Here is a 25,532-nt window from a genome sequence, read left to right as displayed (position 1 = left end):
ATACCTTTGCACACATGTGCAATTGTTTTTCTTGTTTATTTTTAAAATAATATATTCATAAAAAAGAACAAAATATAAATAAATAATAATAATTAAAATATGTGTGAAATAATACGGAACCAAAAAAAAAAACGAGAAATTGCAAACATTTCAAAAATGACATAATTTCAGCTATGAAATTAAATAGGTATAAATTTGTATGGAGAAAAATAATTAAATTGTATAGTTATGTATATGATAAATTTAAAAGTTATATATACAGCTTCATTCATCAACAATCTCAATCGAAATTCGTCGCTTTAACAAATATTACATAGTTTAAGTTCTTTCCGAAATCGCCCATTTTGCTCAAAACTAATGCGAGCATTTGTCGTTTGAAATATTAATTAATTAAGTTTTGTTTATATCATTTTGCTGTTGTTGTCGTTTTAGGTCCCACAAAATTCCGCTAATTTTTACAAATTGTTTTTATTTATTTCTATAAATAATGTTTATTTAGTTGCCTTTTTGATTAGATTGCTGACTATTTCTAAATTCAATTGCAAATAGGAAATCGTTCTTTTTCATAGGTTCTTCATTGTGTTTGTCTAAAATTTGCTTCTTTTGTTTAAATATATAGTTAAATATGCATATGTGTGTGTGTATGTGTGTGTGTTTGCATATATGTGTGTATGGTTTAGACATTGATAATGTTAATTATGTGTATGTAGTTTAAATGGTTTTTGTTATATATATGTATATTACTTTTACAATAAATATGTAGAAAAATTCGTTAAATTGATTTGCATATAGTTATTAGTTTCCGTTTCCTTTTTTTGCATTTGTTTTTCCATTTGTTTATTAGCCACAAATACAAATTGATTAGCTGGCTTGTCATATTTGGTTTATAAAATGGCTGCATAGCCATCTATTAATTAAATATTTAAATTATTACGGTTTGTGCAATGAAGCTCTGCGTAATTTAAATGAAATTTATTTATATTATTCTTTGTTTTGTTTTTGTTTCTTTTTTTTCAATTTGGCTGCAGTCTAGTATTTAATTCGATTTATGCTTGTTTTTATACATATTGATATATATTATTATATATATAGTATTTTAGAAATATATTTTTTATAATCTGTTTACTGCAAATGCTACAGATTGTTAGCTATAGCCCCAAAAAAAAAATTTTAATATTCAACCACACAGAATCCACAAAATACACAAAATTCAGCGCACACTTCGGGCTCAGTGCATTTCGAACTGTGGCTTGAAATTCGTCTCAATGGCTTCAAAACTGCTCAACACTTAACCGCACAACGACTCTCAAACAGTTATTGCAGTTTTAGCCGTTCCGTTGAATGTTGTTGTTGTTGTTTTGCATATGTTCTGTGTGGTTTGCCGCATCCGGCGCTAGGTAAGCATCTTGACAAACAATAGCGCCAACAGCACATTGACAAAGAGCACGAGCAGCATCAGCTGTTGCCGCACAAACCAATCCTGTCCAGAAATTAAGAGTTTATATTTAATTCTTGGCCAAATCATAATGTTAATAATCGATTCACTTACTTTAACTTGCGGACTAACCAAATACAACAAAGGATTCGCCTTGAGGCGCTCGTTGACTTCGATTTGACGACGCACTGCCTCACGGCGTGCTGAGCCCAAGGCGGACACTTCCTCCCGACTCATGGCCTCCGTGGCACGCGGCAGCGTCTGAAAATCAGGCATGGATTTCTTTCGCTGCAGCGTCACATTAATGGGCACCGTCTGCAAAAAGGGAGAGATCATTTATTTAAAATTAAATTATTGATTTAAAATTAATCTAAAATTAAAATTAATGCAACACGACCTCCACGGGCGGCTCCACAATCCAGCTTTCACTCGCACGACGCGCCAACAATGCCGGCGAGAACATCAACTCCTCCTCATCCTCCTCTGGATACCAATCCATTATTATAATTATGTAAAAATATATCTACTTTTTTTACAACAGTTTTACAAGCACTGTTGGAAACGCTTGCATAAGTCTTTCAATTCTATTGGCGGCGCCTCCAAGTTGTAAACGAGTTGTACATGACGCTTCAATTTTGACCAAACACACAAATTATGCCGACTGTCTGTCCGCCTGTCCGTCTGTTGTCAGTTGGCAGCAATGCGCCAAATGGCCAAAAATAGTTTAACGCACGGCAATCGGCCAAAAAAAAAAAAACAAAAAAATAAACCGACGACAACAACGATTGCTCTCTAGATTCGTATATGCGACTCGAAATTTATATTTATATTGTTTAAGTATTTATTTATTTATTTATTTTTATGTTCTTTCTGTGCTGCAAAAGTGTCGAAGGAAGGAATCTTTCTCAGCTTCTAACGAGATCAACGCGTCTTTTGATACTACCAAAGTTGTGTCGGAAAATTGTCGCCTGGCTGCTTGGCGACAACATATTCCAATGGGCGACCACCACTTGTGAAGTGTTCATCGCATTCAGCGGAGATCAGAGAGATCTCTCACACAGACACACATGCATTCCATTGCGGCCTGGCGTGCACTCAAATCCCGCCTATAAATAGCCGGAGAATGGGCACATGTTCGGTACTTTACGACTCGGAGAATTCTCCGACAAATACATCTTTATCTCTCGCTCTCTTTCAACATGTAGTATAGGGATATAGACATATCTCTTCTATATATTCTCGTTGCGGCAGAACGAATTAAGTTAATTGCGCGGATTAACTGCCTTATGAAATATTGGAGAAGCAGCAGCCCGGGAATTTGACAGACTGCCGGACATATCGACAAACAGTCGGCTTGAGCAACTTCGAACTGTCATAACTTTGGCAAAATTGTACCGATTTTCAATCGGAATGTCATATTGATCATGGTTTTGTCCCTATATTCACTCTGTATTCTTCATTTTCTTCATTTAGAAAGTTTTATTATTTTCGACTATAGAAGCCATGGTTCTATGTTGATGGTAAGGGTCCCCCCTTTGATATTTTGAAAATTTAAAATTTTAAATCTCAAGTTTTCACTTTTAATCAACTCCTTATATCGCAATTAGTATAAAACGACACTTTAAACTTGATTCTGAGGCCTTTAATTTTTTTGTAAAAAAACATGTCAAAATTAAGAAATATTTTGACTTATAAAGTTGCTAGTTAAGAGGCTTGAGCAACTTCGAACTGTCATAACTTTGGCAAAACTGTACCGATTTTCAAGCGGAATGTCATTTTGATCTTGGTTTGGGCTCTTTATTCATTCTGCATTCAAGTTTGGTTCATTTAGAGAGTTTTATTATTTTTCGACTATCGAAGCCATGATTCTATGTTAATGATTAGGGTCCCCCCTTTGAAATTTTGAAAATTTAAAATTTTAAATCGTTAGCTTACCTTCATTTTCTTGCCACCACCACCGCCGCCACCAGCACCACCTTTGCCGCCCATGGCCATGCCCACCGGTGTCGCGGGCTTGGCAGGCAGATACAAGCTCTCCGTGCGTTTGGGTTGCAATGGCGAGGGAATGATATCCTGACCGAGCGTACGCTGACGCAGCAGCACATCCTCGAAGGGCTGATTGGGCGACGAGAAGAGCGGCTGCTCCGCGGCATTGCTTTGACTAGGCGCCCGCCCAGCGCCACCTAAACTGGGCGTGCCAGCTCTCGACAATCTCCCGCCGGCGCCAGAGGGCAACGAACCGTTGCCGGTCATTGTTGAATTGGTTGTCGTTGCAGCGGCACCCGGCACTGGTGTTGTGCCCCGAAATACTGAGCCAGCCCGTGGACGTCCGTCGGGTGTGCTGGAGCCACCGTTGGGCAACGCGTCCGTCTGCCCGGAACGATCCAGCGATGTCTGACGTGAGCCGGCAAAGGCGCCGCTCATCCGACTGGCAGCGCGTGCATAACGATCGATGGAGGAGTCGCGGCTTGGCGGACGCTTATAATGGTCAAAATGATCGATCGAGGACTGTTGACCCATCTGGCCCAGCATTGGAGGTCGCTGACCCCGTTGTGATTGTTGTTGTTGCTGTTGCTGCTGCTGTTGTTGTTGCTGTTGTTGCTGTGCGGCTGCCATTGCGGCTTCCGCCAGCTGTTGTTGCGCCAGCTGCGAGGTGCGACGCAACAGGTTGGCGGCATTGTGACTGGGCGAGGCATGCAACGAGGGTTGCTGCTGCAGTTGCTGTTGCTGCTGTTGTAATTGCTGTTGCTGTTGCTGTTGTAATTGCTGTTGCTGTTGTTGTTGCAATTGCTGTTGCTGCAGTTGTTGTTGCTGGTAAAGTCTTTGCTGCTGCTGCTGCTGCAACATTTGCTGTTGCTGCTGCTGCTGTTGCTGTTGCGGCGAAACGTTGCTGCTGCTGCCGGGCGTCAGATTGGCATTGCCGGCGCCAAATGGCGTCTGCTGATTCAACTTGCTGCCAGCACCGGGCGGCTGTTGTTGCTGGAACTGATATGCAGGATTCGTTTGTGGATTGCTTTGTTGCTGCTGTTGCTGCTGATGCTGCTGCTGGTGATACATTTGATTAATGGCGCTCACGACCTGTGCATGACTCGGCTGAGCATGACTGACCAGACCCGACAAATCCGTTTGCGGCGCCACGGGCAATTGTTGCGAGTACATTGACGAGGGCACAGGACATTCGGCTTCATGTTGCTGCTGTGACATGCGACGCTGTTGCTGCTGCATATCCAGATATTGTTGCTGTCGCTGCGCCTGCGTGGCATACGCATCCGATCCGGATCCACCGCCGCTGCTGCTTCCCGGCGAGAATTGTTGTTGTTGTTGTGAGGACGACAACGGTGGCATTGTTGTTGGTTTGCCGGCACTCGTCATGACGCCCAGACTCACATCCACATTGGGTTGTCCGGTAGGAGCTCGATAACGCTCTCGCTCCCGATAACGCAGCTTCTCGAAACGTTCCAACACCGAGGGCTTGAAATCGGGCGCAAATTCTCTAGCCATTCTCACGGCATTCTCACAATCGATGCGCGCCTGTTCGGCGGCAACATCTGCGTTTTGGGCCTTGGCAGCGGCTGTGGCCATTCGAGAGATGGCCATGTCCGAACGTTGCATGGCCATTTTGAGGGCGCGCTGCGCGGAATCGACGGCGGCCGTGATGCGGTCACGGAATTTGCGCGAACGCGCCAGGAACAAATGCTTCTTCTTCTGGCTGGTGATCAATATATTGTTCTTGTATTTGCCCTCCTCGACGGTGCCATCACGAAACGTGGTCACACCATAGCCATGCTTCCGATTATTATACCATTCACCCTCATATCTGTAAAGGAGGATTCAACGATTAGTCTATGTATTCTGAAAACATACTCAGACATCTACTTACTTCAGGCCATCGCTGCGCTCGGCTACGCCGTGGCCACAGCGTTTGTCCTTCTTCCATTCACCCATGTAGGTTTCCACCACCGTGGGATCCAGCTGCTCGTCCTCCATGGTAAAACTGGCATTGGACTCTGTGTGCGCAGATCTGTGGGTAACAAATTCATATTATTATTTTGTCTATTAGTATGGGAATTAGTCCGTTTCATCTTCTCCAATCTAAACTAAGTTAATGACGAGTAAAACTACTCGTTGATTAGCCAGAGTGTTGTAACGATCAACATAGACAATAAGTTAACGCTGCAACCAAAATATTTTCGTTAACTAAGTTTAATCTGACAAACAGTTTGTAACGAGTAAGACGTAACGAGTAAAACGTAACTAGTAACCAATGTGTGCGCAGATCTGTGGGTAACAAATTCATATTCTATTCATATAAGCCCATTTCATCTCTTCTAACCTAAACTAAGTGAATGACGAGTAAAACTACTCGTCGATTAACCAGAGTGTTTTAACGATCAACCTAGACAATAAGTTAACGCTGCAACCAAAATATTTTCGTTAACTTACATTGATCTGACAAACAGTTTGTTACGAGTAAAACGTAACGAGTAAAATGTAACGAGCAAACGTAAGATTTAACCAATGTCTAATTCATTATCCATGTCGAATATTTTGCAACGACTAAGTTACAACAAAATATAGCGAGTAAGGTGTGAGGTGTTCACCATGATGACTGGTTATTATAAGTAAACTATAATAAAGTATGGCGATTAATTTATAGCGAGTAAGCTACATAATGTTATAACGAGAAAAGCACAATTTTCAGCTATACAGCAACGAGTAACCCAAAATAATTGACTTAACTCGTTACCCATGACGATTAGTTTGCATTGAGTAAATTAAAGCAAAATATAACGAGTGAAAAGCTCCAAATAAACTTAGTTACATAATAACTTGCTGCTTTAACAATACAGCTCAACTTTATTCGTGGTGTTAGTTATCGTGAGATAAGTTTAAATAATAATCTAAACCGAGCTAGCTTTAACGAGTAACAAATTTAAACAGTTTTATTCCCAGCTTCTCCTTCCTATCTGCCCCTCACTTACTTTGTTGTCAAATTGGACTGCTCGGAGCCGGTGCTTATCCATGAGGCCGACGACATTGTGGATCTTATGCTGCCCGAGGCAATAGTGCCACGCTTCTCGAGATCTCCAGTACTTCGCTGTTTGCGCATTTTCAGGCCCTGGAGAGAGAATGAGATTGAGAGTTTGAGAATTGAATGCATCAATATATGTAAACAGATATCTGTAGCTCACCATTAGAAATCCCTTCTTCGTCTTCTCGGTGAGACTGTTGCGACGCACGGGAAGTTTATCGGATTTGGCGGTCAGGACAAAGCCACCCCGAATATCCTCAGTCTTCTCGGTGGCCTTGGCGGCATTGCCATTCTCAGCACTGCGCAGGGAGCTCAACGAGGCATGCAGATTCTTGCGGCGATGATGTGAGGCAAGGCCAAAGGGCGCTGAGGTGCGTATGCCGTAGCCATGCCTCTTGCCCTCCTGCCACTGACCCTGGTACTTGCCTGCAACAACAATGAAAAATCCTATCAATTAAAATGCAAATGACAACTGCAACCGCATTGTGTGACCCCATTGGAATTCCACCTTCCATTTTTTTTGCTCCCCATCGAAACGGATGTTCTGCTTCTGCTTCTACTTAGCATGGAATACATTCATTAGCCAACCTCTATTGCCATTCCCAATCCCATTCCCTTGTCAAGCTACCTATTCTATTAATGGATCCACGTGTCTTGTGCCATTTAACAAGCTGGTTTGTGACGAACTCTTCCCTTCTCAAGGAGTCCAACTATGTAAATTGTTGGTTGCGTTATTTGGAATGCCGTAACAGGTTGGGTTATTTAATTAGTAAATAGTATTAGTGAGGCTCAGCAAATGACAATTTATAGTTGTTGCCGGGACAAAACATTTGCATAGTTAACTCAACTTAATTAACGGTTGCTGCAGTTATTCTTACGCTGACCATATAAGACACTGACCACCCTAAAGAAACCTTAAAGTGTATATTTTGATATTTATATTTGTATATAAAAAATTTACTTGTATTCCAAACAGAATGTATAACTCTAGTTTAAATCTATTTCAAATTTTGTTCAAATATACTTAAAATATTGCAAGAAATCAATACAAACTAATATATCTATTTATTCTAAACGCGACAAATATTCATTTCTATTCTTTTTTTCAAGGTCTAGTTAAGGTTGCAAGTAGCTAACAGAAAGATATTATTGTCAACTTTAAGAATATCAGTTAAAATTTTACTGGACTATGCAAATATTATAAATTTTTTGAAAGAAATCTTTTTGTATTAAATATTTAAAAAAAATGTATACATTTTATACATAAGCTAGCTAAATAAAATTTTCCATAGCATCAGACAAACCTTGATTCTTGTATATATAGTATATCAAATTAAAGACTTCTCCTAATTACTATTTAAGTTCTGAGTAGTACTAAAGGAGAAAAAGAGAAGGGATTTTTTTAAAAGAAATATTTCTTTATTATCAAAGATTGATTTATCTGCTGTAAGACTAATAATTTTTCTTATATCTGCTCAAAAAATAGCTTTAATTCTTAAATAGATAACATTACATACTTTCATATAATTTGCGCATCTTACATCCGTTTTTTTAGGATTTACTTATAAAACGTGCGCTCCTTATTAAAGTAAACAATGTTTCAGACAAGTTCTTGTATCGAACCCAATCAAATATATTAATTTTGAATTCATTTCTACAAGCTCTTCATTAAAATATTATAATAGAACATTGTCAAAGTATGTGAAAACTGTTGAACTATAATTGTAAATAATAACCTGATTACAATGAGTGCACGGCACATTCATTCAGAGTGACATTTCTCAAAAACAATGTAAACTGCAAAATATATATTTTAATATAAACGTACATTTTTTTTTTTGGCATTATACTCTATATTTTATGTAGCTGCATTGCACCCACACCAAGGCAACGAGTCATTAGATATATAGAGAGAAAGCCATATGCTCGACAAGCTAACCGAATTTCCCCAGAAAAAACCCACTCATGTTGCAAAAATGTTTCAGAAAAGAAAAACGTGAAAGAACTAAGGAAAATATCATTGAACCACACTGAGAATTGAAAATATGACGTCAGGTTTTGGTCACTCTGCGATGTATCTGTATGGGTGTGGGTGTGTGTGTGTGTGTGTATGTAAGTGTAGAAATGTATGTGTGTGTGCCCTACCGGCAGAAAACAGAACATCAGAAATTGCCCATACAATATATGAGTCAAATTATACGTATTACAGAAACGTCAAAAAGTTTAATATATTAAGAGAAATGAGAACTACAAATGGATTTTAGCTGCCTCTGTATGACTGTTGTTGTTTTATATTCTTTTTGAAAATGGGCCAGAAAACAAAACGTTAAATGATCTCATGCATAAAGTAAAGCTGCGTTACGTATACGCCGTGTGATAGCTTACCACCATCCGCATAGGTCTCACAACCGGAACCATCTTGATAGCCCTCGTTCCAGGTGCCCTCGTATTTGGCCGTCGATACTGTGCTCTCCCTGACACCATAGCGTCCCTTGTGACCATCCTTGGACCATTCGCCACGGTAAATCTGCCGACCAATCTGTTCCACGCCCAAACCATGTCGTCGTCCATTCTGCCATTGACCCTCGTAGTGTGATCCGCTGCAAAACAATTGAATATATAAATACAGGAACAAATGTGGGATGGTATCTATGGCAGATCTAATCGAGACTCCCACCTATGTTTATACCCAGAAAACATATGATCTATACTAAACTGTACCCAAACAAATAACAATCCAAAGTTATAAATAAAGTTTTTCCCCGAACATATAAAAATTGTATTAATCCGAATTACGCATAATAATCATAATACAATAATTTGTTTACAAATTATTGAAATTGTTTAGAAACAGAAGAATATTGTAGATTGATTTCTATTGTAATTATTGTTGATTATGATGGATAGAATTTAATGGATTTAATACTTTGAAATTAGTTTAATTTAACTTGTTTTTTCTTTTAAGAATGCCGTGTTAGATGTAAAACTTAACATAGAATAAATTATTTTTATATTATTAATTCTTTTGAATGTTAATTATTAAAAATTTGACTAAAATCTTTTATGTTACATTTTTTTATAGTCCAGTTCAATTTCATCTCAGAGTTATTTATGAATATGAATCTTTATTTGAATTTGAAGAAATTGGTGCTGTTCGACGAATATTTACTATGAATTCGGCTGAGAATTGAAAAGTTCTAGAAATTATAATACGAATTTGGCCAAAACTTGATAAAATCAGATAACTAAAGTATTAGAATTCTCGAATTGGTTATATTAAGAACAGTTTATTAAATGTTCTATTCTATTATCTCATTGTATCATTTTTAATTTGACTAACATTAGGCGGTTTCATGATTCTTAAGTTCTACAATTCAGTTCAATTTTTAGTTTTTACTCTGTAATATCAGCTAATCTTTAAAACACATATTCTAATCATATAATCTTTTCAGTTAGTGGTACTTCATATTTAAGTGAGTGTAATTTATGAATATTTCCCAACTTACCTGGGCCATATATAAGATCCGGACACCTCAAAGCCGTAGTTCCAGGCGCCTGCATAGGCGCCCTGGTGCTTGGGTCCCGTGCAGACGCCATGGCCGTGGGCCTTGCCCTCGTCCCAGCCACCGCAATAGGTGCCGCCATCCTCAAAATCGAAGCGACCGCCGCTCATCGGGGCACGTTTGATGCCGGCGGTGCCAGCGGCCTGGGCAGCGGCATAGGCGGCCATATCGGCGCCATTTTGTTGCAGCTGTTGCTGTTGATGTTGTTGCTGTAGCTGTTGTTGTTGTTGCTGCTGCTGTAGCTGATGTTGTTGTTGTGTTATATGGCCAGCTTGTTGCATGCTCAATGCTTGTTGATCGTGTTGTTGTTGTTGTTGTTGTTGCTGCTGTTGTTCTTGTTGTGTTTCTTGGTGTTTCAACTAATGTTTACTACTTAGTGTTGCTGTTGTTGTTGTTGCTGTTATCGCTTTGAGCTTTTTATGCTTTCGTATGCTGCACATTGATTTACTGCTCAATTGTTGTTGCTTTTGCTGCTCTTGTTGCTTTTGCTTCATTTGTTTATAGTTTTTTGTTTTGATTTTTGTTTCAGTTAATTCTAACTTTCTGTTGTATTTTCTTTTCGTTTCGCTTAGTTTCGTTTTGTTGTATTTACTTACAACGTAATTAGTTAGTATTTGGTTGTTCTTGCCTTATTATTTTAACTAGCTTAAAGTTAGTTCTGTTGAAAGAGGGCAGGTGAGGAATTTGGATTTTTACGTAGTTAATTTAATTTGTTGATTTTTTCACTGAAACGCGAAAGTTACAACTTGTTTTCTTTTCCTTTTCCTTTTGGTTTGATTTTGATTTTGTTTGTTGCCTTTGACTTGACTTTCCCTTTGTCTTGTTCAAGTTTCAATGTCAGACATCTCAAAATATTGGTATTTTATGCTAATGTCGTAGGCCATCATTGGATTAGCTGCAAGGCCATAAAAGATAGTTATAATTAGTTGTAAATTTCTTAATATTATTGTAAGATAAACAATGTAAAAGTGTTTATCCTTTTATAGGCTATTAGTCAATTAAAATTTATTCAATAGACAAATGTCGTTTAGAGAAAAAGAGGTAGATATTTTTTTTAGCAAAAATATCAGACAAACTTCGTCGAATATCATTTTTGTTGACAACGCGAGTCACATTTAAATTGAATTGATTATTCTGTTAGAAGTTGGTTGCTAAAAAAAACCTGGATCATCAGGATATTTTGTAAGTATTAGATGTATTTTGTACCAGTTGGCAAATAAGTAATATTATCTTTAATTAGAAAACATTTTTTATGAGTTATGAGTATTTAAAAAAAAAGTTTCAACACTAAGACAACTTAAGCAAAACATTAAATAAAAATGTGTAATCGAAGTTCATATATAGTATTTAAACAATTATATTTTCTATTTCTTTGTAATCGACGTTTTTATATGGTATTTAAACAATTATATTTTCTTTTTTTTTTGTAATCGAAGTATTTAAACAATTACATATTTTCTTTTAGTTAAAGTTCAAGAAAATTCAAAATTTGACTACGCAATGAAGTATTTAATCACTATCTATTATCAGAATCTATGCAGCAAAGCCTTCTTATTTATAAACAAATGCAGCACAGTACATTTTTGCATATCCCAAATTGATTAATAACACGCTTTTAATTGATTTCAATCTGTCGGGGTTTTTTCTTGAATTATTTTTTTCATGGCACGCGCCATTGGAATGTTTATGAAAAAATCTATTGGATTGAAACAAGAAAAATAGAACAGAAAAGAAATACCTTAAAGTAAAGCCGAAATGATGTTGTTGTTGATCATATGTTGTTGATGAAGATTAGAATGATGATGCTGTTAAATGTTTTTTGTGCAATTGTAAAATTAATCACAAGTACAATATGCTTGCTGTCTGCCCTGTCGTTTGTTAATAACAAAAACGATTTTCATTTTAGTTTTGCTTGGCACCGGGGCAATCCAAATTTATAGACGCAACTCAGCATCATTTTGTATATACAATAATGCTATACATATATGCATGTACAATGCATATATATATATATGTGTTTTTATCTGTTTCTGTATGTGTGTATTTGTATACTCGCTCAAGTGAGCAACGTCAAAGTCGAACAAAAACAACTTGAGAATTCTCAATGGCGATTCGCTTTTTGAGTAGGTGGGTGGTTCGGTGTGTTACGGCTGCAGGCTGCCACCATGCTCAGCTGTTGGCCCGGTAAGTTGGAAACTCGCTATTCGGTACTCGATGCTCGGTACTTGTTACTCGTTAGCAGCAGCTTCTTCTGAAAGTAGCGAATCGCTGGCACTCGTTGCTTTATTTGTTTGCACGTATGCACGATAGTAATAATAAAATATTATAAATATTGCATAGAAGCACACAAATCCCATGCACAGCACTTGCAAAGTTTTCATTTTGTTTATGGATCCTATCCAATTCTTCTTCTTCTTGTTGTAGATGTAGTTGTAGTTGATTCTCTGTGGGTTTTTTGTGGTTTTGCCAAGTTGTTTTTTTACTGCCTCGTTATTATTTATGTTGCCTTGCCTTTTTGGCTTTTGCTATTGCTATTTCTTTAATGGATCTGTAATTTGTGCGGTTGGGCCATGTGTTAATCATATTTTGTTGTTGTTGTTGTTGTTTTTAGTGCTTTAGCTTATATTGCATTAGTATTAGATGAGTTAAGATGAGTACTGAGCAATTAAAACTGTTTTCAAAAATATATGAGTCATTGCCATTTTTATTTTAATATAAACAAATATGGAATATTATAGAAAAACCATTATTTGTTATTATTGCCATCAAAAACATGTTTAATTTTTTTATTTTGCAAACTTTCTCGGCTTGGGTATTATAAAATTTCATAAAAGTTTATTAAGAGAATCTTTGGAATTACTGATATTTCTTCATCTCAGTCCTACTAAATATTTTTGTATTCAAAATTCAAATTAACAACTGAAGTGACATACTAGCAACTACTCTGCAAATAGATCCTAGATAGACTACCAAATATTTATGCTTAAGGATCAATTGTTTATAAATAGAAATGCATTAATACTCGTCCATAAAAGTAAAATATTATTATTATCTAGCATCCTATTTAATTGCAGGCAGATCGGCTAAGCAGATGGGCAGTAATAGCGGCTTAAATCTTTAAAATAATACAAGCTCCTAAAAGTTTGTAATCGGTTTTCCTAGTCGGATTCTCGACTACAGCCTTTCCGACTAGTTTTTCTTGCTTATCATTTTATGACTAAGCTCGCAAATGATTGTGTAAGGGTCCTACTTCTCTGCGTCTCCAAGATCATATCGGTGGTCGATTTCGATAAAGAATATTAAAAATTGAGATATTCGTAAGAGCTTGATCTACCCTGTAGGCACAGCTGTAAGGTATAACTGCTATGGGTGTAAACTAACAACAATCATTTTCTACAGCAAACAGCAGAGCAAAAGCAACCACAAGAATGGCAATGACAAAAACAATGTATATCTTGGCAAGCAGGAAACGTATGCTTAACGCACATTGTGTATACGCCATGTGGTTGCCTCTCAGTACGAGTATTAAATGTTTGGGCATTGCGATATCGATAGGGTGGTTAAACCAGAGCTCTAGCGGAAATTGTTTATTTGGAAATTCCTCACTCTGCTGCAAATAATTTACGATTTTATTACTGCCAGCAAACAACGAAAGACAGAGGGAGTGACAGAGAGAGCCAGAGTGAAAATAAGAGAAAAAGGGAGAAAGATTAAACGGATGCTGTGCATTGAGGCTTATCATAAGGTTGAGTGGCATTTATGTATGCATGTATTGGTATGTGTAGTGTGTCAAGTGTCAAGGAACAAAATAAACAGTATTTAAATTCACCTGCAGAGCAAACAACATAGCTTTGACTTTACTCTTTATTGTGGACTGTTGTAAATTTATTCATTTAACGAGAATATTGACAGTGCCACTAGGTAAAGGATCAAATTTGAATACAATATAAACTGAACTATATAACACCGAGTACACAAGAAACAAATAAATAAATACAAACTTTAATTAAAATGATTTTCTAGTTATATTTATTTGTAATTTGTGATTCGGTTTGATTGAAAATTTGATTTGAAAATATTTCTTTGATGTTCCGCATTGTTTCAATATGATTTTTCAAGCTATTAATTTATTTATTGATTATTTACTTTATTTGTGCTATATTTTGATGCCAGTGTATACGATTTCAATTCGAATTGTAGCACTATATATTCAACATGGCTATTCATAAAATTACCGCAAACATTTCAGCCACTTTTGCTTTTTTTCTTTTTTTTTTTTGGTCTCTGTTTCTTGTTTTATTGTTCTCTTGCGGTTGCCGAACAAACGAACCGATACGAAACGAAACAAAACGAAATCAAATTCAAATTTGAATTTGAATTCTTCTAAAGCTTTTGTTATTAATAGCAAAATACACACACCGAGCAGAGCAGAGTGGCAAGACGATAGAGAGGAATGTGAAGGGGGAGGGAATGTTGCTAGTGTTGCCTGCGTTACGGTTGCTGTCTCTAGCTGCCAATGTTATTTTGTTTAAACATTAATGATGAAGAAAACACACGCATCTACAATGCATGTGCTTGTATTCGCACTTGGGCACCGTTTATTCATCTTCTTCTTCCCAATCTTTGCCTCCTTCTGTTCTGCTGATCTGTTTTAAACAAATTCAATTATGCTGAAGACATGTTGGGGATTGTCGAGTCAAAAGCGTAGCATAAACAGCAACAGGCTAAAGGCGAAATTCTCAACTTCACTAGAAAGAAAGCCATAAATTCAATATACATATATACATACATATATATGCCCTGGGCAACAATAAGTTGCACTAGAACAGAAATAAATTAATTAACTGGACTTAATTTATAAGCTGCAATGCAAATAATGATCCCAACAGACAAAGTTTATCAAGTAGAATAACAAATAAGAAAGGAAACCGCACATTAAAAAATGACAAACAGAAACTAATTCAACTCTAAATAGTCTATAAATCCTCTTTTAAAAAAATATTTTAGAACTCATAATTAAACACTTCAAAATTTTTTTTATAGTGAAACAAGACTTTAATGAGGCAGCTTAATATTAAATCATGGATAGTTTTTAAAAACATTCAAAACATTTTGTTAAATAAGAGCAAGTTTGTAAAATTAGCTTCCGGCTTTCGACTAAACAGAAACTCACAGACATTTAAGAAATTTGATTAAAAATTTACTAACTTAAATAAGTTTCTATGTATAAATAAAACTTATTAATAAACTAAATTTTTATGTTTAGATACATTTTTTTGAAATTTAAAATTTGAAATTAAATCATGAAATATTGCTTATAATTTTGATAAACAAATATGTTTTAAACGGTTTTAATCTAATTCATCTTTAAATTTATTTGCAAAATGCAAATATGTAAGCTGACAGTGTTAACGTATATTTGAATTCAATATAATTTCTAAACATATTAAGATTTATGGGAATTTTTAACAACTGGCCAAATTATCAAAAGTCTTTTTTAAAAGTAAATAAAAATAATATATAACTACAGATATTTTCTTAGCAAATTTGTACTTGTATAGTAAATTTGGAAAGATATGGAATTATATGGTATAGAGGTAATTACTTAATATCATATAGTCTACTACAGCCCAGGCATCTGTCCAACTTTATCACAAAAGCTCTCTCGAGCTGGGCTGATAAAGGCATTTACGTATGTGCATTTATTTATAAACAAGCAGCAGCCGCATGTATCATTGTTATTTTAAAAATTGCTGGCTGCCAAACGACCAAAAGAAAATAAATAAAATTCGCTTTAGGCAAAAAAAAAAAAAAAAAAAAATGAGAAATGAAGAAAACGAATACTCGTAATATTGTTAAACTGTTGTATTCTAGGTGCTTTGGCAAAAGTCTATTTCATTTTTGCAAAGCAAAAAGTGTCTCTTTCTCTGGTTTTGCTTCTGTTTCATTTGCTGTCTCGGCCAAGACGAAAATTAAATAATAGTCCACTGACTGACGTCGTTGTCGATGATATAGCCACATAGTTTGGGGTGGTCAACGGAGGGAGGTGAATGGGGGGCAGGGTCCGACTGACAGTCGTCAGTGTCGCCAATTCCTAAGTGCGTTTTGCTTTTTGTTTGTTTTGTGAGCTGCATTTCCTTTTTTTTGTTTTAGTTAAGTAAAGCGACTGCATTTCAATCAATCTCCATTGCACTCTTATACAAAAACACTCACATATATACACACACACACACACACACACACACATGCATTGAGAGCGACACGCAGCATTCAGTTTTTGGTATTTTTAGCATATTTTTTTCGTACAACGCGCACTATTTCCTATATTATATAGTGGACGAAGGCAGGCAAAACATTCTCTAAATTGAAATTATTTATAGGTTCACATAAATTAAGTATTAACACCCCGAACAGCAACGTTCTAGCTACTGTAGTTATTGTTGTTGTTGTTGTTCTTGTTGTTCTTGTTGGTTGTGGTGCCCTTTTTGTGCAGTTCTTTCGCCTGCTTCCCCTCCGTTTACTTGACACACTTTTTTGGGGCAGTTAGTGGCATGTTTCGGTTTGAAAGCTAATCGATTAATTTCTATTTACACTTTACACAGCCAAGTCATATTTTTAATAACTTTTTATTTTATACTGTTGTAAATATTAAATTTGTTTTATTTTAACAATTTTATTATTGATTTACCTTGAGTTTAATCAAATTTGTTAAAATATTTATATTTGTTGTGAATTTTTGTTTAAGCTTTTCGCTAATATATTTAGCATAAAAAAGCAAATTAGGATTTAAATATTTATTATTTACAGCTACCGCTATTTTGATATGTTATATTGCAATCAAAATATTTATTTATTATAATTCGATGAGTTTTTTGATTTTACATATTTAAGAAATATCATTCTTTTTAATCTTAGATAATTTATATATTTTTATTTAAAGGTGCAAATTATAATATTTATTGTATTGATTCCTTTTTTTAATTTGACGACATTTTTGAGTTTTTTTAGCCCTTAAAACACATAAACAACTTATTCTTTTTTCCACTTAATTTATTCTATTTTATTTATTATCTTAAATATTTTGAGTCATTTTGCATATTGCTAATAGTTAAGACCATTAATTAGTTTCACTTTTGGATTAAAAACGAAATTAAAATTCAGGTGAAACAAGTGCTATATATATTTCTATATATAAACTTGATCAAATTTTTTATCATTGAGTTAACGTTTTTTAATTAAATTTTTTGGTACTCGCTGCATGTACTTATATTGTTTTATAACTTATTAAATAAAACGAAATTTTACACATACACGAACACACTTCTCGATGTATATGTGTATATGTATATACACATGCAAAATCACTCACACACATACACACACACACACACAAACGCAGACACGCATAGAATAACTCGGGCAAATTGTTAAAAAATGTGAAAATTTTTGTGTTTGGCCGCACACACTCTTTAAAAATAGCAAAAGGCAAAGGCGTTTTTCAGAAAACGTTGAGAAAATCCCGTGCCTTGAAAACGTTTTTAGTTCCAAACGTCGCGGCGCAGCGTCGCTGACAGCGGCAACGAATGGAAATGACAACGGCAACGACAACGACAACTTCGACGACAACGACGACGACGTCGGACGAGGAGGATGATAATGTTGTCGAGATGAGCGAGAACACCGAACGGAACGCACGAACGGCGGCTAACGACTGGCTGGGAAATGGGAAAAGCGCGATCTCTGCCAGCGATCAGACGTCGCGCAGTAATGACATAAAAGTAGAAAGAGCAAAGAAATGTTTTTCCTTTCGCATCTTTTTGTTTCTTTTACTTTTTAGCTGGGCACACAGCGCGTATGTGTGATGCTTTGTTAACGTTGCGTATACGCCTAGTAAAAACTAACTTGTATTCAGCGTTGGCAGTAAATCGACGCGACATTTAGCGACACGCGGACACGTCCAAACGCTAAACGTTCGCAAAGCGAAAAGAAAATCCCAACAAACAGTTCTCTCACAATTCTGTGTGTTGTTTGCAAGCAATTTTCGGGGACGCGCTGAATTCATTCGATCAGCGACAGAAACAGCGACTGCGACTGGAAAGCGACAAGGCTACAAAGCAACAAAGATGCTCTACAAATTCATTCTCTCTGCTCTCTCGCATTCATTGTGAGATTTTCCTATTCTTGTGGCAGCTTCTCTCTCGAACAGCTGTTGCCAATTGTTGGCTCCGTATTTATGTGCAATTTTTGGGCATAAATTAATATGCCCACTCGAAAATAATATAGACATAAAAATATGAATGAATGGCCGGTGGCATTCACCGATCTCAACCAATACAAATCCATATTGTATACATATACATATATATTTGTGTGTATTTTGTACATTATGGCGCTTTGTTTGCCTTGCCAGGTAATTGGCTAAATGACAGGCAGGTAATGTGCGGGACTGAGTCATAAATTGAATTGGACAACAACTTGACTCGTTGGGTAGTGTTATATCTGTGACTGTGCATTATATATCATGTATATATAAGTTGGAGAATAAGCATAATTGCCATCAATTTGATTGTGAGACACCTTTAAGTTAGCATGACCAACATTCCACTTACAACTTACAGCAGTTATTTATGTGTTTTCATAACTGCTAGAAAGTGGCACACTCAGGGCCACTTATCATTGCTCTTATCACCCACTTAATGACACCACCAGACATTCAGCTAGTCAGCCAGTCAGCCAGTCAGCTCGTCACTTGTGCCCCACTTCTAGTGTCTGCTGTCTGTTGCAGTTAAATGCAATTACCCCATATAAATGAACGCCTCAAAGCATGCCATTAAAAATGTAAGCCACAAACACAGTTAATACTTGGCCTTTATCGTGGCAAATACTTTAAACGGACTGCTCCCATACCATAAAGTCCCCAGTGTTCACCGGAGGACACCCAACACAACACAACACAACACACAACAATGTGAGCACACGCAATGGGGCGATCCGGAAAACGCAGTTGCTCAACCTATTAACTGGAGTATATAGTACTAGAAACATATAGAAACAGACGCAGACACAACGTGCAATGCTCCTGAGTAATCAGGTTATACAATTTGGAAATTAAATAACAAATAAGTACATATACATATACTATATACTATAATATTGCTAGCCATTTCCCTCATTGTTGTTGCCAAGCTCGAGGTATTAAATATAATTTTGTGGGGGTATTTTAACTTGTGAATCCATTTGGATAAACAGAAATACTTTCTAGCTGTGTAAAGTAATTTTGCATAAATATCAGGCTTATATAAAATTAATGAGATAACGCATATTAAGGGGTAAGTTGAACGTTCCAGATTTTAAATTTAGAGTTACAGTAAAATGTTTTAAGTAGAATATATGTTAAAGTTCCCGTTAGACGGACGTTTATTTTATACTGATTTTTTTTCGGATTAATAACTTTTCACTTCGAACTTCACAGATTCTATTTCCGATTCCTCATATATTATAGCTTAGTAATTAACGAATAAATAAACATTCAGTTGATGTGTTTCAGTTTTTAATGCTTAGATCTTATTTGTAGTCAACAGTTGGTTTCAGTACTGTTGCAAAAGGGTATTTTGGGTGCGACATGCCACAGGTGATAAAATTTCGTTGCTTATTTCATTTTCCTAGCGGTCGGGTCACTTTCATTGTTTTTTACACAGCACGCAAAGCTTGTGGCCATCGTGGCCAGTGGTCGGACATTTAGCAGACACTGCCCAGAGCTAAGAGCTCAGAGAGGACACGCACTTGAGTAACCAAGAGACGACAGCCAAGTCGCTGTGTCATACAGCAAAAAAGGGAGATTTTTAGGGAGACAATGCGAGAAAGAAAAGGAAATCTGCAATAAAGGTTTTTTTTTTTTGTGTGCTTGGCCAATGCAGGCCATTTACTAAGCCATGTGATAGGTAAAGATGTAGGTGAAGATATATAAGGATTGTCAGAATGACTGACGCTTGCCTAGGCAACGGGGATTACGATCCACCTGACTGTCTGTGCGTCAGGAAGTGTCAGATGTTATGTTTTCTTTATAAACATCAATATATGGTTGACTCTTTGTATGCGAACAATAAATAAATAATTGCTGTTCGAACGGGGAAAACATTTCCTTCAATGGATTATCAAGTTGCGATGTCAGGAAATGCAATAAACATTGATTGGAAGCTTACAACATCGGCAACCTTAAGAATTTCGAAATTGCTTTGTTCGTTGGCCTTCGAAATTCGTTAGCAACGTGCCTGCAACTCAAGTACTTGGCCAATTTGTATTTCTGCCTTAATGCCCAATTTATGAATTTAAATGTTTTTTATAATTTAATTTTGATGGCTTTTCATGTCAGGCACATTCCTGGCGCTATCTTCTTTCGAGTTTTTGTAGACGTTTAAATTATTATTCATTTTTGATTTCTTTCGTCTTTTGCAGACACTGTCAGTCATCATTTCCGTGAATCACACTCATGCGAGTACTCGTAAATAAACTTTTGACGAACCATGGAAAATATTTCGCAATTCCCAAAAACAATCAGACCGTGCGATTAAACGTCAGTTTTCGGGGTCAAATTGAATGCCCTGGCATTATAAGAATGGTCAGAGGAGTCGAAGAAGAGAGAGAGAGAGAGAGAGAGAGAAGGAGAAAGAGCGAGAAGTGAGTTTAAGGCAGCTTCGATAAATTGTCTGGCCAATAAGATGCCTAAATGATTCTAGCTCGCAGTTTGATTGATGTGAAATTTATGGAAAATATATGTCTGAGTTTGCAGTGGAACTCAAATGTTTACTTATTGATATGCATCTACTTGAGTAATGAGACAAATAGCAAACACATTCACACAAACAGAACAAAAAATAGAAGTCTACTTTGCGAGACTCTTAGTAAGTTACTTAGATATTCACATTTTACTTGTCTTGTAGGTTGAAATCTAAGCACTAATATCGCAAAGATATACAAATTAAATGATTATCAGTTACAGATTCATTTCCATCTCAACAAATTACGTATACGCTAGCGAGTCCAAACAGCTTACAAAACGTTCCGTGGGCTGACCTTTTATTCAGCCCAATTTACAGCTTTTGAGTACTTAATACGAGTTTAATAGTAAACTCAGTTATTATATATTTTAAATATTTATTAAAGCTATAATAAATGTTTTTTTCTTCTTTAAAATATTTAAATTTCAATTTAAAATTAAATATATAAATTAACAATTGTTATTTAATATATAACAATTAAATTTATAAAAAATTTAAAATTTTCTAATCATTTGATCCGCAAAGAATGTGTTTAAATTATAGAAACTACAAATTATTCATTTTATTTTAGGTAATATAACAATTAATATTTATAAGCATTCCAATTTTAACATAACACATACGCCCCATGTGCAATGCAAAATATAAATGCGTTTAACGTATATGCAATAACGTATATGCAATAACAATTATAAGTAGAGAAACAAGTTGTGTAGTTGGTATGATATCAAGCAGCGTTTAAGCCCACTTGAAATCAGGCCAAGACGCAAAACTTTGCGATTCATGCAGCTGTCGACTTGAAATGCAGAAAAGGACTCGACGCACTAGAAAAAATCCGATGAAAATAATGAAATATTTATGCATACATATGCATGTGAAGTGTGTGCGTGTGAAGTGTGTATTTGCCAGTGTACCTGTGACTTTTATTGTTGTGTCAAATACAAAGGATTGAATGCCAACACACACACACACACACACTGGATGGTATAAACGTAAGTCGTTAAGGGGCCGGTGACTGCAAGAAGGGCGACATAATAACAATAACGAGAACAACGAACAACAACGTATAACGAGAACAACTTGAGGCTGTTCTAAGTGAATACACATACAGGCGCATTAACGGATGTATGTGTGTGTATATTTAGATAGGACTGTCCTGTGTCCTGTCCTGTTGTCCTGGCCGCTGTGATTGGCGCGATAAGCACAAAAGCCGCAAGACAAAAGCCATGCAAAATCGACAACAACTTGCGCGTTAAGTGTTTATGGGATAATACGTATGTATAATGTGCATGTATTTCGATGTGTGAGTGTATGTGTGAGCCGAAAAGATTACAACAACAGCACAAGCATAACACTTAAGAAAAGGAAGCAAAACCTAAGCTTAGATACGCGTACTTACAGATACCGAGAGCAAGTATCTAGCATATATATTTATATAAGCCAACGTATTTAAAGTATCCTGCTGTGCGATGACACAAGAGAGGCATGAAGAAAGAGATGGAGAGAGAGAGAGAGAGAGAGCGAGAGAGAGAGGGGTAGAGACCCAGATCGAGGCCACACTGGGCAGATGCGGATGTGCATGCCGAAACTTGTTTAAACAGCAGCAGCATTTGAAATTGGGTTACTCTCGGGTCTTATATAGTATAAGGCCCTGGCAAGAAAACATGTGTAGTTGTAGTTGTAGCTGTATATTGTGTGTATGGCACACGCATAAATCTCCACGAATATGCAGAGTCGTTGCACACGCACTAAGCAACAACAAACAGCAAAGTCATGGCGGGCACATGAATCACAACGAGGGACGAGGGAAAGCCACATGAACCAGTCAAAGGCCATTGCAAATGTAAACTTCAAGAAGGCCAACATTCATTTTATAACCAAGGCTAAAATTGTCAAAAAAAAGTGCTTGTGCTAGTAAAATTGTCAGGACAAAGCAAATTTACAGTCCTTTGATGGCAAATAAAAATAAGGAACTAACGAAATAAGCAATGTTCGGGGAAGCCTAACAAAAGCGACTGCATTAAATAGTATTACATATACAATTGGGAAAACTAATCAAAATAACTGCGAAAATAAATTCAATATTGTACAATATTCATAAATTTTAATTATATAGTTTATTTTTAATTTCAAATTTTGTTAATTCGTACTTTAATCCTATTTATTTTTATGGAAATGCATAAATTTAATATATGCTTAAATTGTTGATTAACTGTTTAAGTTTGGAAGCCCGTTTTTATTAAGCATGATCAGCCAATAATAAGTTCATTAAAATAATATAAATAAATAATATTTCTAGTTTATTATTTGTTTACTAAATTATGTAATTTTTTAGAATTCAGGGCCGGCTTTTTAGTGTCTCCTTAAATTTTATAAAATAGATCAATTCAAATTTGACATTGATTTCTATACATTTTACGTCAAAATATCTGTTGTATAGTTATCAAGCCCCTAAAATAGACATTGAAGAACCGGCCCTCAAAAGATAAAAACGCTTTTGAAATTATTATTATAAAAAATACATTGTAAATGACTTTATAAAAAAAAAACCACAAAATTAAAAAAAATAAGTTTTTCTCACATAGCGAGCACTCTAACAACTTATGAATCAGCATAGTTTTAAATTTTTTTAACTGTTGCATTTACAATTCGAAAATTTAATTAAACTTAAATAAAACCGCTGTATAATGTACATTTATGTTGATGCATTAACGTGCTTTAACGTACATTATTTAGAGTTCCTAGAATGTTTTTCCTTGCGGCTGCCTGCAATTTCATCTGTTTTTCTCTTTTGACCCATTCACCTGCGCTCAAAGCGTTTACTCAACAATGAGAGCATCTGTTGGGCTAGTGGACAAACAGACCGCACAAATGTTTGGCTTATCCCTGCAAATATTGGCCAGCGGTGCAGACCTGATGCAATGGCACAGTACAACAAAAGCGAACAAACAAGCTAACAAATAAAGTGACAAACGTGGCGCACATTCAATTTAAAATTTCCTGTGCTCGCCAAATGCAAGGACACAATGAGAAAAGGAGACAGAGGGACAGAGGGGGAGAAAGAGACAGAGAGAGACTGACGCTGACGCTGACGAAATGACAAACAGGAGGCGCACACTGACTAAGCTGGCAAACAGTGCAAAGAGCACACGGTCCGTTTCCGTTCTAACAAGTGCCATCCTAAATGCACACACACACACACACATGAATACATTGACAAAAACACAGAGTTGCAATGAAGCGCAGTTTGCAGTTGCTTCCGGTGCCAATACACACACACACACACACACACACTCATTATGCAGGGGGGTGTAGGGGTGCATGTAAAATTGAAATTGACATAAACAGAGACAGAGTCAGAGGCAGAAACACCGTCGGTTGATTGTGTGGCTTGTGTGACTGTTGCTGGCTATAAAAGTTTATATAGCACTCATACGCCGTGTGGTGCCAAGTAACAACACCATGAGACAAATAAGTATACGCCGGGATGGCTGCAACATGGGTCAAAAAGGGGAGACATGTGTGACGCAGGCAATCGACTCGGAAAATTTTTGTTATTTCGATTTCTTTATCAGAAGCCAGCTAATTTGATCAAATATTCATAAAGCACAGATTGTTAGAAGGAGGCACACGTGATATTTGTTGCCCATAGGGGGAGGTGTCTTATTTAAATATAGCCCAAGTTATGACGGCCTATGAATCATAAATGAATCACAAACAAAAATACCTCAAGTAAGAGGTAAAAATGGAAAATTAATTATATATTAATTGTAATTAGCATACAGGAAATTAATTATTAACCAAAGTAATTTTAGTAAATTGAATGATTCAATAATGGCCAAAACTTTATGGTGAACAAAAGTTTTGCCATTTACAACTTTGTTATATTTTATAGAAACTTTATGTTGAACAAAAGTTTTGCCATTTACTAATTTGTTAGACTTTATAGAAAATTCAATTAAGGAAAAATTTATATAAATTCAATTAATAACAGCATCTATACTCACATTACAAATGAATCCATAAAATGCCGCCAATTCGAACAGTAATCATGTCCAAAAGTCAGAAAAGAATATTTAATTATTTCGATTTCTTTCACGTTTTTGAGCCCCATCCAATGTCAAATGCAATGCAGTTGTCACCTCTCTCTACGTACGTATATTTTTAGTGAATGCGAGATTCGGAATCCGTATAATCTACTTATGTGTATGTATGCGTATATGTCTGTATGTCTCTTGGTATTTTTATTTATATTTTATTCAGTTTGCTCTTCAGCTACTTGTGGATTCTTTTGTTGTTTTTAGTTCGTTTACGAAATTTCTCAATTCAATTTCTCTTATTTATTGTTAAATTCTTGTATATAGTGAAATTATTGTTTATAATACGTATGGGGGTGCTTTATCGGTATGCGAGGGGAGATTTAAGTGTTAATTGTGTGCGTGTTTTGTGTTTTGTATATTTTACGCGCGCGTTCGTTTCGTTTAAGTTGTTGGTTCGTTTCACACTAACTGAAGAAAAATCATTGAAATTTTCTACTCAAGCGAAAATGTTTTTGTCTGCTACGACGGCGACGGCAACGCCGACGGCAACAGCGACGCAGCGCAGGAAAAGCCCCAAAAAAAACGCTAATGTTTTTTGTTTTTTTTTCGGCTCCTTCGTTTTTTAAACAGCAAGATGGAGGAGAATGCGTGAGAGACAGAGAGTGAGAGAGAGAGAGCGGGAGA

The 25,532-nt window shown here is 36.2% G+C and overlaps 1 protein-coding gene across 5 annotated transcripts; it reads right to left on the bottom strand.

The window, feature by feature from the left end:
- Positions 1-820: 820 nt before the first annotated feature.
- On the bottom strand, positions 821-25,323 carry LOC117782109 (junctophilin-1). 5 transcript variants are annotated; one of them, XM_034619072.1, is made up of 11 exons: positions 17,416-17,476; positions 17,049-17,058; positions 10,381-10,925; positions 9,974-10,350; positions 8,853-9,067; positions 6,628-6,893; positions 6,418-6,554; positions 5,316-5,456; positions 3,371-5,252; positions 1,550-1,750; positions 821-1,480 (listed from the first exon to the last, which is right to left on the bottom strand). In XM_034619072.1, exons 4-11 carry the CDS (start codon positions 10,309-10,311, stop codon positions 1,394-1,396), a joined length of 3,267 nt encoding a protein of 1,088 aa, XP_034474963.1. In that variant the 5' UTR covers positions 10,312-10,350; positions 10,381-10,925; positions 17,049-17,058; positions 17,416-17,476; the 3' UTR covers positions 821-1,393. The 5 variants fall into 5 exon arrangements, with proteins under 5 accessions (XP_034474963.1, XP_034474962.1, XP_034474959.1 ...); XM_034619071.1 differs by lacking the exons at positions 17,049-17,058; positions 17,416-17,476 and adding an exon at positions 24,816-25,323; XM_034619068.1 differs by lacking the exons at positions 17,049-17,058; positions 17,416-17,476 and adding an exon at positions 17,861-18,043.
- Between the last annotated feature and the right edge of the window lie 209 nt (positions 25,324-25,532).

This window comes from Drosophila innubila (assembly GCF_004354385.1).
Source record: "Drosophila innubila isolate TH190305 chromosome 2L unlocalized genomic scaffold, UK_Dinn_1.0 4_B_2L, whole genome shotgun sequence".
NCBI classification, from domain to species: Eukaryota; Metazoa; Arthropoda; class Insecta; order Diptera; family Drosophilidae; genus Drosophila; species Drosophila innubila.
This window is presented reverse-complemented; position numbering and strand designations above follow the sequence as displayed.

Excerpts from the sequence above, each read along its gene's own strand:
- LOC117782109 (XM_034619071.1), bottom strand. The coding sequence starts at position 10,311 with ATGCAACAAGCTGGCCATATAACACAACAACAACATCAGCTACAGCAG. Across the intron at positions 5,457-6,417 it reads CAGTCCAATTTGACAACAAA|ATCTGCGCACACAGAGTCCA; the intron begins GTAAGTGAGGGG and ends TGTTACCCACAG. Across the intron at positions 1,481-1,549 it reads TGGTTAGTCCGCAAGTTAAA|GATTGGTTTGTGCGGCAACA; the intron begins GTAAGTGAATCG and ends ATTTCTGGACAG.